The 16,011-nt window shown below is 45.1% G+C and overlaps 1 protein-coding gene across 4 annotated transcripts in view; it reads right to left on the bottom strand.

Annotated features, from left to right (window-relative positions):
• LOC134910095 (ATPase family AAA domain-containing protein 2-like) overlaps window positions 1-16,011 on the bottom strand; it is a 611,116-nt gene that overhangs the window by 137,176 nt on the left and 457,929 nt on the right. For all 4 annotated transcript variants that reach the window (XR_010176115.1, XM_063917736.1, XM_063917735.1 and 1 more), the window contains exon 13: window positions 13,791-13,926. Coding sequence is in view for 3 of the 4 variants with exons in the window: in XM_063917736.1 (XP_063773806.1) it covers window positions 13,791-13,926 (136 nt within the window). In the remaining variant the exon portion in view is untranslated. The remainder of the gene's footprint in view (window positions 1-13,790; window positions 13,927-16,011) is intronic.

Here is a 16,011-nt window from a genome sequence, read left to right as displayed (position 1 = left end):
TGCTTTTATTTCTTAATGATTCTGAGAATTCGTTACTCACTATGTTGCAGTTAGTTAATCATTTTGGAACTTATTCTGGTTTACAGATAAATTGGAACAAGTCCTAATATCTACCCCATATCTGGTGTTCTCCCTGATGTGACAGACTCCTCTTGCCCGCTGCAGTGGACCCTCCAGTTTAAATATTTGGGGATTTGGATCTCTCCTTGTCCGCAGGACTATGTTGCGTTAAATGTGGAGCCTGTGACACGTAATTTTAAAAAGAAGGCTCACCTGTGGAATAAGCTTCCTCTCACTGTAATGGGCCGTATTAATTTATTTAAAATGTCTATCCAACCCAGGTATCTGTATGTGCTGCAACATTCTCCTGTGTACATACCTAAAAAAGTTTTTTCCTCTATTGACAGCGTATTGTACTCTTTTGTTTGGGGAGGCGGGGCGCCTAGGGTGGCTACGAAGGCCCTGGTTAAGTCCAAGTTAGATGGATGTCTTGGCCTCTCTAATTTGAGACTATACTACTTGGCCTCTCAGCTGGTTTACCTTTCTTGTTGGCTCCTGGATGCAGGTGGGGACACATTGTTGGGGTTCTATGCCGAGTGGGTGGAGTCTCCTCTCTCTCTACTTCATGTTTTGCTATCTGGCTCTACTCTCTCTGGTCTTCCCCCTATTCTTAGACAGGCTCTTCTGGTCTGGCGATTGGCGCACACCTTTTTTGACTGGCAAGACATTGATACTGATACACCCCTGTGGTTTAATGCCTCTTATAGGGAGCTACTGCCCCTATCCTCGGATACTTTATGGCGGCGGATGGGAGTTACAACATTTGCTCAGCTTTATGATAATGGTATTCTTAAATCATTTGAGCGGCTACGTGGCGACTATGCTGTTGCTAATACTGCTTTTTTTTCACTACCTCCAGCTGCGTCATGCACTGCAGGCGCAGCTGGGTACGGCCCCCTTAACTATATCGGTGTCTCCAGTCAAGAAATTGCTCCTTTCGTTGGGGTCCAGGGGACACATATCTCTGATTTATGCCGCATTGAATGTGCAGGTTAATTCTCATCTGTTTGACCCGTGGAAACTAAATGGGAAGGTAATATTGGCGATCTCTCCAATGAACAATGGATACAGATTTTGGGATCCATTCGTTATACCACCCCGTGTGTTCGATATCAGCAGGTATATTTTTATACCTTCCATAGAACATATCGTACCCCAGTAATGTTGTATAGTGCACATCTTCGCTCTGATACCTGCTGTCCGAAGTGCAATGGGGAGGGTGCTGACTTTTGGCACATATTATGGTCATGCCCAAGGATGGCACCATTTTGGGCTGCAGTTTGGAATGATATTGTCCTTACAGAACCATCTTTGCCAGTAATGAACTCTAGATTGTGCCTGTTCGGGTTAGACCTTGAAGAGACGCATTCTCTGGTCATATATCATTATGTACTATGCTTAACCACTCTGGAAAAAGTCTTGATAGCCAGAAAATGGTTCTCCCCTGAATTACCCAATATATCTCATTGGCGGGCTCTGGTCAACGAGGTTTCTGGCCATGAACGAGCAATGTTTAGATCTAGTGACATGCTGGTTAAATGCTCTAATAAATGGGATAGATGGAATACGTCAGCCCTTGGAGTGGGTGGGACGTGATGGAAAGGGGAAGGTATCCTGTGTAATGTATACTGTAGCTAATACGGAATGTGATATTATGCCTGTTTGCTCTGAGGCGATGCGGGAAGCATGGATGCTTTAGAAATGACTCCATATTGTTGTATTGACTATATATATGCGATATGTTGCCTGCTACATGTCATATCTTGTTTAACAGATATACTGTAAATCCAATATCATTGATGTTTTTGATATACTATTTTTTGTACTTGACCTGTTTGTTGAGCTAGGTTTAGCTGCTGTATGTTTTTTTTTGTTTGTATATGTAAAACACTATCAATAAAAAAGTACTGAATTAAAAAAAACCCCATCACTTAAACCATACCTAAAGGAGGTTATCAATGAGGAGACTGGCGATAATGTGGAGTCACTATGGGTTGAAATCTCAAGTGGGGGAATTGATGCAAAAAAAATAGTCATAGGCACGTGCTACAAACAACTGGATATTAGCATACACGAGGAAGAACTATTGCAGCAAATCAAAACGGCTTCGGGATTGGGGGACATCCTTGTGAGTAGGGATTTTAATTACCCAGATATAAACTGGAGTAACGATTCATGTGCTAAAGCGAGGGGCAGCAGGTTTTTAAATATGTTTAGGGATCACTACTTGTCTCAATTAGTTGAGGACCCAACTAATAATGTGGATATTATATCAAACACTAAAGTTGGGGAGACTTTGGGTAACAGTGATCACTATATGATCACATGCGACATCAGTTTCAGGAAACATAGCTACAGGGGTTCCACCAAAACTTTTAACTTTAGGAAGGCTAATTTCAGTATGCTTAGATGTGCACTTAACGACATAGAGTGGGAGGTTCTGTTTAATAACAAGAACACTTCGGAAATGTTGGATGTTTTAAAAGGGTTGCTGGATAGCAATATTCATAACTTGGGAGGTCATTCCGAGTTGTTCGCTCGCAAGGCGATTTTAGCAGAGTTGCTCACGCTAAGCCGCCGCCTACTGGGAGTGAATCTTAGCATCTTAAAATTGCGAACGAAGTAATCGCAATATTGCGATTACACACCTCGTAGCAGTTTCTGAGTAGCTTCAGACTTACTCGGCATCTGCGATCAGTTCAGTGCTTGTCGTTCCTGGTTTGACGTCACAAACACACCCAGCGTTCGCCCAGACACTCCTCCGTTTCTCCGGCCACTCCTGCGTTTTTTCCGGAAACGGTAGCGTTTTTTCCCACACGCCCATAAAACGGCCTGTTTCCGCCCAGTAACACCCATTTCCTGTCAATCACATTACGATCGCCAGACCGATGAAAAAGCCGTGAGTAAAATTACTAAGTGCATAGCAAATTTACTTGGCGCAGTCGCAGTGCGGACATTGCGCATGCGCTTAAGCGGAAAATCGCTGCGATGCGAAGATTTTTACCGAGCGAACAACTCGGAATGAGGGCCTTTATTCCCATGGGCAGTAAACACAGAAGTATTAAACTCAAACCGATGTGGCTTAACAAGAAGGTTAAGACAGAAATGGAAAAAAAAGCGGGCATTCAAAGCATTTAAATCTAATGGAAAGGAGGGGTCTTTCAAGTATTACAAGGAGTGTAATAAGAAATGCAAAAAAGCAATAAGAGCAGCTAAAATGGAAAATGAAAAGCAAATCGCTATAGAGAGTTAAACCGATCCAAAAAAGTTTTTTAAACACATAAACGTTAAAAGGTTAAAAAAGGAGTATATAGGTCGATTAAAAGATGAATTAGGAGAATTGATAAATGATGAAATAAAAGCGGAAATACTGAACAAATTCTTTTCATCAGTACTTACCAGTGAAGAACTGATGGTGGGAGTAGAGCATAACAATTGTGACAGTAATGATTCATGGTTAGATACTTGTTTAAGCGAAGAAGTAGTCCGGGAGAGACTAAGCAAAATTAAGATTAATAAATCACCTGGTCCTGATTTCACCTGAGGGTTCTTATGGAGCTTAGTTCACAACTAGCACGACCCCTATACTTGATTTTCAATAGCTTAATTAGATCAGGCATGGTACCGAAGAATTGGCGTATAGCTGAGGTAGTGTCATTATTTAAAAAGGGATCCAAAAATCTTCCGGGAAACTACAGACCAGTTAGTTTAACATCTATAGTGGGGAAAATATTGGAAGGAATTCTAAGGGACGTCATACAGGAGTATCTAAAGTCCGCTAGGATTATTAGCAAGAACCAGCATGGGTTTGTGAGGGACAGGTCATGTCAGACTAACTTAATTAGCTTCTACGAGGATGTGAGCAATAATCTTGATCAAGGAAAAGCAGTGGATGTGGTCTTCCTAGATTTTGCAAAAGCCTTCGATACAGTTCCTCACAGGAGACTGATGATCAAAGTAAAGGAGATTGGCCTAGGAAAAACTATTTGCACATGGATAAGCAGATGGTTGGATAGCAGGGTACAGCGAGTAGTGGTCAACGGGAAGTCCTCAACCTGGTCCCCAGTAGTCAGCGGAATACCACAAGGGTCCGTACTCGGAGCACTACTGTTCAACATATTTATCAATGACCTAGAAATAGGCCTGGAAAGCACAGTGTCAATCTTTGCAGATGATACTAAACTGTGTAAGGTAATTCATTCAGAATTGGATGTGGAGTCCTTGCAGAATGATCTATCTAAACTTGAACTCTGGGTGTCTAAATGGAAAATGAGGTTCAATACAGACAAATGCAAGGTTATGCATTTTGGGATTAAAAACAAACTTGCATCCTACATATTAAATGGGGAACGCCTAGGGGAAACAGAGTTGGAAAAAGATTTGGGGGTATTCATTGAGAATAGGCTTAATAACCGTACACAATGTCAAAACGCAGTAAAGAAGGCAAGTAAGGTGCTAGCGTGCATAAAAAGGGGAATTGAGACAAGGGACTCGGATGTAATCATGCCGCTGTATAAGGCATTGGTACGTCCGCACCTGGAATATTGTGTTCAGTTTTGGGCACCATTGTATAAAAAAGACATCAGTGAACTCGAAAGTGTTCAAAGGCGAGCTACTAAATTGATTAAAGGCCTAGAAGGACTGGACTATAAAGAAAGACTTACTAGGCTGAATATGTATACACTAGAAAAGGGGGCCTAAGAGGAGATATTATTAATATCTTCAAATATGTAAAGGGACATCACAAAGAGTTATCAGAGGAATTATTTATTAAAAGAACACAGTTTAGGACACGTGGGCACTCGCTGCGACTGGAGGAGAGAAAGTTCCGAACGCAACGGAGGAAAGGGTTCTTCACTGTTAGGGCAATCAGGATGTGGAATTCCCTGCCAGGGAAGGTGGTAATGGCGGACTCTGTAAATGGATTTAAAAAAGGAATGGATACATTTCTGAATGAAAAAGCTATCCAAGGTTATAATACTTAAAATATCAACGTGGTTAATCCGGGGGTAACATGAGTTATAGTAGCTAACTAGTCATAAATCATTATTTAGCAAGTATGTAGAATCATCACAACTTAAAACAGGTTGAACACGATGGGCAATTTGCCTCTATTCAACCTCAAATACTATGTTACTATGTTACCCACACAAATTTTTTAACTTGCAATCCTGTGAGGAGACCTGGAAAACATGAACTAATGGGGATACTTGAGAACCGAGGTTGAGAATCACTGGTGTGCATTAGCGGCTCTCCCCCTTGTTATACACCCCTGTACCAGTTTCCTGTGTATCCCAGAGTGCCTGGATGAGCTGTGTGTCCTTGCTGCTGCTGCTGTAGGCAGAGGAAGGCGCCAAAATGCAGCTGGTCCCGCTGAGTAAGCTCCGCCGCCTGTAATGGCACTGGAGCTACATAGAATCTTTATACTGGCAAAGTCTCCATACACTGTGCAAACATCACAATTGCGGTGCATATGCAAGCGCAGTTCTGACCTGATCGCAGTGAAAAATCCTAGCGTTGCGATCAGGTCGGAATGACCTCCAGTATACCCAAAATAATAAAATTTGAAAGAAACTGAAGAAAAATCCTCTGGAGCTCCCAGAGTGTGCATCCTCTTCTGAGGGCAGTTTTTTCTAAACTGCCTGTGGGAGGGGGCATAGAGGAGAGGAGCCAGCACACCCAGTTGAAGAAATTTAAAGTGCACCGGCTCCTTTGGTCCCCTTCTATACCCCATCGTAAGTGAACCACAGTATCCCTTATGGATGCCAGAGAAATACTGAAACAAACATGAACAGTACTTTGCAAATAAAATTAGATTTATGGAAGAACTTACCGTTAAATATCTTTCTGCGAGGAACACTGAGCTCCACAAGAATTAACATTGGGGTGTAGAGTAAGATCTTGATCCGAGGCACCAACAGGCTCAAAGCTTTGACTGTTCCCAAGATGCACAGTGCCGCCTCCTCTATTACCTCACCTCCGTGCACAGGAGCTCAGTTTCGTTAACCAGCCCAATGCAGTAGCAGGTACCAGAGACGACAATCGCTCGTAGCCAATTACACCACACACTCACTACAGGAGAGGGTGTCAGCGGCTAATGCCATACCAACCCAAAGAAGCTAAGTGCGTCAGGGTGGGTGCCTTGTGTACCTCGCAGAAAGAGATTTAACAACGGTAAGTTCTTACTATAAATCTCGCTTTCTGCTGCTGGGTACACTGGGCTCCACAAGGATTAACATCGGGGATGTCCTAAAGCAGTTCCTTATGGGAGGGAACGCACTGTAGCAGGCACAAAAAACTCGGCGTCCAAAGGAAGCATCCTGGGAGGTGGAAATATAGAAGGCATAGAACCTTATGTTCACTGAGACCACGTAGCCGCCTTGCACAATTGTTCAAGGGTCACACCACGGTGGGCCGTCCAAAAAAGTCCAAACGACCGAGTAGAATGGGCTTTGATGGTAGCAGGAGTTGGACGACCAGCCTGTACATAAGCATGTCCAATTACCATTCTAATCCATCTGGCCAGGGTCTGCTTGGAAGCAGGCCAGCCACGTTTGTGAAAAACAAACAGTACGAAAAGAGAATCAGATTTTATAATGGAGGACGGTCTCTTCACCTAGATACGGAGAGCCCGTACCACATCCAAAGACCGCTCTTCGGAAGACAACTCAGGAGAATTAAAGGCCAGAACCACAATCTCCTGGTTAAGGTGGAAGGAAGACACCACCTTGGGTAAATAACCTGGCCGCGTTCTAAGAACCGACTGGTCACGGTGAAAAATCAAATGGGGAGACTTACAGGATAAGGCACCTAAGTCCGAGACCCTTCTAGCTGAAGCAATAACCAGCAAAAACTGCACCTTAAGGGAAAGCCACTTAAGGTCAGCAGATGCAAGAGGTTCAAATGGAGACTCTTGTAAGGCCTCCAGTACCACCGACAGATCCCAAAGGGCCACAGGAGGAACATATGGAGGCTGAATCCGCAATACGACCTGAGTGAATGTATGAACATCAGGTAGGGCAGCAACCTTTCTCTGAAACCAAACCAACAAGGCAGAAATGTGAACCTTGAGGGAGGCCAGACGAAGGCCTAAGACCAGGCCCTGTTGTAGGAAGGCCAACAGTTTGTGCTAAACTTGAAAACATCATGATTGTGAGACGCACACCAAGTAAAGTAAGCATTCCAGACCCTATGGTAAATCCGAACAGAAGCTGGCTTACGGGCCATCCTCATAGTTTGAACGACCGCCGCAGAAAAACCCTTGGCCCTCAGGACGGAAGCTTCAAGAGCCACGCCGTCAAAGCTAGACGGGCCAAGTCCTGGTAAACACAAGGGCCCTGAACGAGAAGGCCTGGTCGTTGTGGAAGTAGAAGTGGACGATCTAGCGAGAGGCCCTGTAGATCGGAGAACCAGTGACACCTGGGCCACGCTAGAGCGATCAGAAGTAGGTTTCCTCCTTCTTGCTTGAACTTCCGTATTACTCTGGGCAGGAGTGACACCGGAGGGAACACATATGGCAGCCGAAAGTTCCATGGGATTGACAGAGCATCCACGAATGCTGCTTGAGGATCCCTTGCTCCAAAGACCGGAACCTTGTGATTGTGTCGAGACGCCATCAGGTTCACATCTGGAAGGCCCCACATGTCCACGAGAAGTTGAAACACCTTAAACACCTCTGGATGAAGGCTCCACTCTCCGGCGTGTACGTCCTGACGACTGAGAAAGTCCGCTTCCAAGTTTAGGACCCCCGGAATAAACACTGCGGATATGGCCGGCAGATGGCGTTCTGCCCACTGAAGAATCCGTGACACTTCCCTCATCGCCGTGCGGCTTCGAGTGCCGCCTTGATGATTGATGTACGCCACCGTGGTGGCGTTGTCCGATTGTACTTGAACAGGTCTGTTCTGTATTAAATGCTGGGCCAGGGTTAATGCATTGAACACTGCCCGCAGTTCCAGAATGTTTATCGGGAGTAGAGACTCCTCCTCGGTCCACCGACCCTGAAGAGAGTGTTGTTCCAACACCGTGCCCCAACCTCTCAGACTGGCATCCGTCGTCAGTTGGACCAAGTTGGATATCCGGAAGGGACGGCCCCTGCTCAATCGTTGGTCCTGGAGCCACCATCCCAGTGACAGGCGGACCTCCGGAGATAGGGAGATCATGTGAGATCTGATCCGGTGAGGCAGGCCGTCCCACTTGGTCAGAATTAACTTCTGTAGAGGGCGAGAATGGAATTGAGCATACTCCACCATGTCGAAAGCCAACACCATGAGACCTAGCACTTTCATTGCCGAATGTATCGACACATGCGGACGAGATAGGAGGCATTGAATCCTGTCCTGAAGCTTCAGGACTTTCTCCCGAGACAAGAACAACTGCTGGTTGTGAGTGTCCAATAACGCTCCCAGATGTACCATGCTCCGAGCGGGAATCAGGGAGGATTTCTTCCAGTTCATTAGTCACCCGTGGGCTTTCATGAACTGGACCGTCAGATCTAGATGACACAGGAGAAGTTCTGGGGAATTTGCCAGGATCAACAAATCGGCCAAGTACGGTAGGATCCTGACCCCTTGACAGCGGAGTGTAGCCGTCATCACCGCCATTACTTTGGTGAAAACTCTGGGTGCCGTTGTCAAACCAAAGGGTAACGCCCGAAATTGGTAATGAAGGTTGCCCACCGCAAACCTCAGGTACTACTGATGAGACACTGCAAAGGGAATATGCAAGTAGGCATCCTGTATGTCCAGGGAGACTACTGTATATAGTCCACAGGCTCCATGGCCAGAACAATAGAGCGCAGAGTTTCCATACGAAACTTGGAGAGCCGCACATACTTGTTCAAGGATTTCAGATTGAGAATGGGCCGCGAGGACCCGTACGGTTTCAGGACTAGAAACAGCGGTGAATAGTACCCCTTGCCTCTCTGAGCCAGAGGCACCTGTACTACCACTCCTGTGGTCAGGAAGGAATGTACCACCGAATGCAGAGTGTTTGCCTTTGCCGAGTCCAGAGGAACATCTGTCAGGCAAAATTGATGAGGGGGATGATTCTTGAAGGGTACGGCGTAACCTCGGGTGACGACTTCCCTTACCCAGGCATCGGAAGTGGTCTTCAACCATTCCTGGGCAAATCCTAGAAGTTGGCCCCCCACCCTGGGATTCCCCAGAGGGAGGCCCGCTCAGTCATGCGGCAGGCTTGTCAGTTTTTGAAGCAGGCCGACGGGCAGCCCTGGCCCGCTTCAGTCTGGGCTTGGCGGGTCTGGAAGCACGAGCTTGCTTTGGGTACGCCTGACCTTTTGCTTTACCTGGAGGATGAAAGGGCTGAGGGAAAGTACTTTTAGCCTTCTGCGTGGAAGGAGCCGTACTAGGTAGGCAAGCTGTTTTAGCAGTAGCCAGATCAGCCACAATCTTATTGAGGTCTTCTCCAAAGAGAATGTCTCCCTTGAAAGGAAGCACCTCCAGGGTTTTCTTGTAATCCATATCCACCGACCAGGAACTCAACTAAAGGATACGTCTGGCCAAGACGGACATAGTATCAGCCTTGGCCGCCAGCACTCCAGCATCGGAGGCCACCTCCTTAAGGTACAGAGAAGCCGTGGCAATATATGAGAGACACTGTCGAGCATGCTCAGATGCGTTGGAAGGATAGCGACCCAACAGTCTCTTATGCGGTGTCAATTTCGTACCCGGATTTTCCCAGGATTCCTGATGTATGTCAGCCAGGTGTTTAGAATGAGGTAAAACTTGTTTAATCATCTTCTTACGTTTAAATCTGTCTGGATTTTTAGAGACAGCCGCAGGCTCAGGTTCATCAGAGACCTGAAGAATGAGCCTGATAGCCTCAATCAAATCAGGGACATCCACCATTGACTTCCCTTCCCCATCAGAAGCATCTGAGTCAGTGTCTGTGGGGTCAGTATATTCACCATCCTCCTCAGAGGATGTGTCCGGAAGAGCAGTGGATTGTGAGGAAGCAGCGGCCCATTTAGAAGACGACTTAGTTTTAGGTGGGTGAGAGTGAGATTTAGATTTAGTCAGTAACCGGTTCAAGTGCTGTAACTGAGTTGAGATTTGATCCGCCCATGGCGGATTAACTGCGGTGACACAGGTGGTCCCACAGGGGGCGTCAGTTTAGTTATTAGCGTATTTAACAGCGTGGAAAAGGTAGCCCAAGGTGGGTCATTTGTTACCCTCAGTGCAACAGACCCACTGGGGGGTAAGGAACCACCTGAACCTGAACTCTCTGCTGCCATATTTTCCTCCAAAATGTCTGCAGCATCACCACCACGCAATGTGGGAGAATCTCCAACTCCGTTGCCTCATGTAGCTGACATAATAATAAGCACAATATTGGGCAACCTGGTACAATCTTAGTAGCGATATACCTAGCAAGAACTCCCAGTGTAGTGTGACTTTCCTGTCAGCACAAATCAGGAATCCAAGAAATATATATATATATATATGCAAGATATTCGGGCAGCACACCTTTCTATTGATTAAGATGCCGGTGCCAGCTTCAGATCCTCCCCGGCAAGGAGTTCAATACAACAACGATTGTGCGTTGTTATATATATATATAAAAATAGAAAGAGACTATAAATCACAAAGAAAAATACACAGCAAGTATGCGGCCACGTGATCCCGGAGGTCAGCGGTGAGTGTGTGTGACTAACAGAAGGACACCGGAGCCTCCGTTGTAGTTACCCGGCAACCAGGGCGCGGGAGTATACAGCGCCGCTGGGGGAGTGATGGAGCTGCAGCAAACGATGTCTATTTGACATACATAAAAGCTGCAGCCCTTGAAGTCTTCAAAAGTTCTTTTCTTCTGAAATGTTGATTGCTTGCTTACTGCATGGCACCAACTTACAAACTGAGCTAATGTGCACGAAGGCGGGGTTATAAAGGAGGCGGCGCTGTGCATCTTGGGAACAGTCAAAGCTTTGAGCCTGTTGGTGCCTCGGATTAAGATCCTATTCTACACCCGATGTTAATCCTTGAGGAGCCCAGTGTACCCCGCAGCAGAAATAATTATTAATAAAAAACTTTACACATTACAGTTCAATTAAAAGTCCGATTAAACTGAAGTACAAAAAATTATATAGTGCAATCACATAATTAAATACCCCCCCCCCCCCCACACACACACAGGCACACATATTGGGGGTACATTTTGTATTTCCTGAGTGTGTCAACGCTAGCAATGGCATCTGAACTGGCCCCCCCACAGCTCGATCTACCCCCGGTTTATTTGATTTTTGTACCCAGCCCTATAGAGCTGCAACAAGAATCCACTAGTCTGGTGGTACCATAAGTGCGGCATAGAGCCGCACTTGCTCGCACCCACGAGTTAATTGTGGGTAATTGGACTGACCACTGGGGTAGAAATGATGAGCAGCAGAGATCTGCCTTTAACTGACAACCTAAAAAGATAGAATGGGATGTAGTGGCTACTTCGACAATCATAGTTAGACAACTCAAGATGTCGAACCCGGGATGCCAAAATATTAATAATGTGATTTAAAGCATTGTACTAGTGTCATCTGTAAAACTTCAAACATGATGCTTTACACCCAGTGGGGCAGATGTATTACCCTGGAGAAGGCATAAAGAAGTGATAAGCTCAAGGTGATAACGCAGCAGTCAATCATTACGGATTTGAAAAATGACTGTTAGGAGCTGATTGGTTGGTGTGTTATCACCTTGCACTTATCACTGTTTTATCACTTCTTTATCACTTCGCCTGTCTTAATACATCTGCCCCAATGAGTCCTATAAGTTGGGTGTAACTCACATGTAAACACGTAAATGAAATGATATGAAAACTTATCAATGATTAAATATGACTGGACTGCCATTATAAGGAGAGTTGTGTTTTCCTATGCACACCGAATTCGTTGTCTGTAGAATTACGTAAGGAAATCATCTTTTTGGGCTTTAATGGATTACACATAATGCAATACACTAAGGTGCATAACAAAGAAATCTACAATGTGAAACATTAATAAATAAAAATGCATACTAGATTTTCCAGACTACTGAAGGAGTGTCATTGGGTTGTAGCATGTAAATTCCGAGAGGGTGTGTTAGCGAATTACGGGCTATGCAGTATTCACTACACGAGTTATGGGGGTAATTCCAAGTTGATCGCAGCAGGAAATTTTTTAGCAATTGGGCAAAACCATGTGCACTGCAGGGGGGGCAGATATAATATGTGCAGAGACAGTTAGATTTGGGTGGGTTATTTTGTTTCTGTGCATGGTAAATACTGGTTGCTTTATTTTTACACTGCAAATTAGATTGCAGATTGAACACACCCCACCCAAATCTAACTCTCTCTGCACATGTTATATCTGCCTCCCCTGCAGTGCACATGGTTTTGCCCAACTGCTATCAAAATTCCTGCTGCGATCAACTTGGAATTACCCCCTATGTGTACTCATCATTACGTCTGTTTGATACGTATGGTATGTTTTGCAAAAAGACATCTGGTGCAAGTGTGCACTAATAATGACAGGTATGACATAAAGCATACTGACAGGGATGGCCAGAGATGCACACAGCATATGAGCAAATATACATGTACTGCTGAGTTGCATACAACTGTATATCAGCTCTTTTGATGTATTACTGGCATCTGCTCAAGCATTGTCTTGTTCATGCACTATATGGTTAACTAAAGTCAAATGAGTTCAGAAAATGCTTAAACTAACCAATGCTTTAGCATAGCTAACTAGTGTCCTGAGTTGGCCATGCCCCCCCCGAGCACATGACATCATGTGGAAGGGGTGAAGTGGCCAGCACTGGAAAGCACAGAACTGCGCAAAGCACTTTTAGGATGCTCTGGGGGTGCTGTATCACACTGCAGTTTGCATGTCTGGAGTGTCTAAAAGGATGCTTCTGTGGTGCTGCAGCAGCAATTCTGGCTGCAGCGTGCCGTTCCAAATGCGACTTATTCGCATCGCTATGCGAATAAGACACACAAGCAGCTTTTGCTGATTAAAATCATTTACAGCATGCCTATATTCTGTGTGTGGCTGCAGCTGGATCTGTATATGAAGTGTATTGTGTTTTCCTAGAAAACACGGTCACGTAGCATTTCGTATGCAGATACAGGAGCGGTTACACAAAGACTATAGGCATGCCACATATTTTAATCAGCAGAGTCTGCTTGTTCTTCTTTTTCACACAGCGATGCAAATAAGTCACAGTTTGGCAAAAAAGATGCCCGGCGCCAGCGGAGTTGCACAGGACCTGTCACTTCACTCACGTTTGGCATCTCCTGCTGCGTGGCCTACTGATGGAAGATGTATGAGGACCAGGGACGTGCGGTGAGGTAAATGGCTGAGGAGGCACTGGCTAGTACCAGAGTCAGATTTACACACAATATATGAGCCAAATGGTACATGTGGGCATTATACAAAGGTGCAGCAGTATTATACTGCTGGACATTTGGTGAGTTTTTATCAGAGAGGTGCGGATACGGTAGACCGGCTACAGACTTTTACTCCAGAGTTTTGACTATAAAAATAATTAGAATAATACAAAGATATTTCTAAAATATTCTTTGTATTTTTCATATACTTATACAGTCTAAATGTTAGTATGACAGGAAAGGCTCTGCCTCCCCTGCCTCATCCCGCTGCACATCACTGATGAAGACACATCTGTATTTAGGCTAGAAAATACCTCTACAAGGATATTGTAGTTCCAGTCTCCCCATATATTACTAACCTGCCTTCTTTTTGTAAGTGGGACTTACGGCAGCTTGGTTCAAAATAATATCTTCAAAGTACGCCCTCCTGTCCTCATTGCTGGGCAGCTGAACATGAAAAACATTGCCATGGTCATCAGGAAACAGCTCTTGTAGCTAAGGGGAGAATCAGTTTGATGTTATCATTAGTCTAATTATCATGAAGTTGCATAAATAGAAATTGTGAAAAACAAAACATCTAATAGTGATTTATATAGCTCACACATATTCTGTAGCACTCTACAGTGAATATTTAATTCATATCACTATAGAAGAAACAAATCAAACAAATAATAATACAAAATTGTACCTGCGTGCTGTTATATGCTGGAAGGACCACTAAGTGTATGACGATGTGGAATGGACGGGCATATATACAATATAGGCAAAGGGTGAACCATTAATTCTTTACTGCTCATTTTAAGGATGCTTATCAATCCCAATAAATATATAACAGGAATTTGGTACTTACCGGTACATCCATTTCTCCGATTCCACAGGGGACACTGGAGGATCAGTACGGTGGGGTATAGATGGTGGTCAAGTGGAGCCGGGGCACTTTAAATTCTTTAGAATTGTGACTGGCTCCTCCCCTCTATGCCTCCCTTACAGACCAGTTTGAAAACTGAGTCCAAGAGGAGAAGGTTCGAAACAGGTGACAGAGGAGGAGGAGAAGAAAAACAAACATAGAACAAGAGTAAAACATAACAAGAAACAACAGTCATTGTCACCAATCAACAGGTAAATAACTTTACTGAAAAAAACCTCCTAACCTCCTAAGGGCATCCAGTGACCCCTGTGGAATCGGGGAAATGGATTTACCGGTTAATACCAAAATCCCGGTTTCTCCTCCTTCCACTAGGTGACACTGGAGTATCTGTACGGTGGGGATGTCCCAGAGCTCCCTTCACGGGCGGGAAAGCGCTGAGAGTCCTGTAGCAACGTTCGGCCAAACAGAGAAACAAAAGATGCAAAAGTATCAAATTTGTAGAATTTGATAAACGTATGTTTCCCCGACCAAGTTGCCGCTCTACACAACTGCGTCAAATAAACACCTCTAGCAACTTCCCAGGAAGAGCTATCCGAAACTGAAATCGGTGGAGAAAGAGAAGCTGCAAGATAAGCTTGTCTAATGGTAAATCTGATCCAACGAGCCAAAGTCTGTTTTGAAGCTGGCCACCCAGGCTTGGCAGAATCATAGAGGACAAAAAGAGCATCAGTTTTGCGCAATGCCGCTGTTCTCTCCACGTAAATATGCAGGGCCCGCACAACATCCAGGGATTTCGAGAAAGGAGAATCACCTGAGAGAACCGGGACCATAATAGGTTGATTAATGTGGAACGTTGAAACGACCTTAGGTAAGAAAGACCTGTGAGTCTGAAGCTCCGCCCTGTCCTCATGAAATATTAAATATTTTGGCACGGAAGAGCTCCTAAATCAGAAACCCTTAGAGCCGAAGTCAGGGCCAGTAGTAAAACTACCTTCCGCATAAGAAATTTTAACTCCACCGATTCCAGAGGTTCAAATAAAGCCGTTTGCAAAAAGGTTAGAACCGTATCTAGATCCCAAGGAGCTGTAGAAGGGACAAACGGTGGCTTAAGGCGTATAATCCCCTGAAGGAAAGTCTGTACTTCAGGCAGCAAGGCCAATTCTCTCTGGAGAAAGGGCCGAGATATGAACCTTTAGAGACCCCACACTTAAACCTGCCGGAAAGCCTGCTTGGAGAAAAAGCGGAAGCCTGGCTAACTTAAAAGAAATAACAGAAAACTGATGCTGCTCACACCATAAGATGTAAACTTTCCAAATGCGGTAATAGTGCTTCCAGGAGTCTTTCTATTGCCTAGAGAAGGGATTTTTTATGGTCTGGAGAAACTGGCAAACCTGTTGTAAAAAATCTTGGAAGAGGTTTGAGCTGAAATTCGAGTTTGTAACCCTGGGCAATGATGTCTCTTACCCAGGCGTCTGTGCAGGTGTCTGACCAAACAGGATCCCCCAGGAGGGAGGGAAGCCCGTCATGCGGTGGGTTTAGTGGCAAGTTTAGTGTCCGGCTGCAAGGCTGCTGTGGTTGCCACGCAAGCACGTTCTCTGTTATCTCTGAAAGAGGTGGATGCTCCTCTGGCACGTCCTCTGAACTTTGACGGAACTAGAAAGGTGTCAGGCTCCGGAGCCTTACCTCCGGCGGGTGCTCCCGTGGGTTACCGT

The sequence above is a fragment of the Pseudophryne corroboree genome, chromosome 4 (genome assembly GCF_028390025.1).
Source record: "Pseudophryne corroboree isolate aPseCor3 chromosome 4, aPseCor3.hap2, whole genome shotgun sequence".
In the NCBI taxonomy this organism is placed as follows: Eukaryota; Metazoa; Chordata; class Amphibia; order Anura; family Myobatrachidae; genus Pseudophryne; species Pseudophryne corroboree.
The sequence above is the reverse complement of the archived record's forward strand: the minus strand, read 5'-3'. Positions and strand labels throughout refer to the sequence as shown.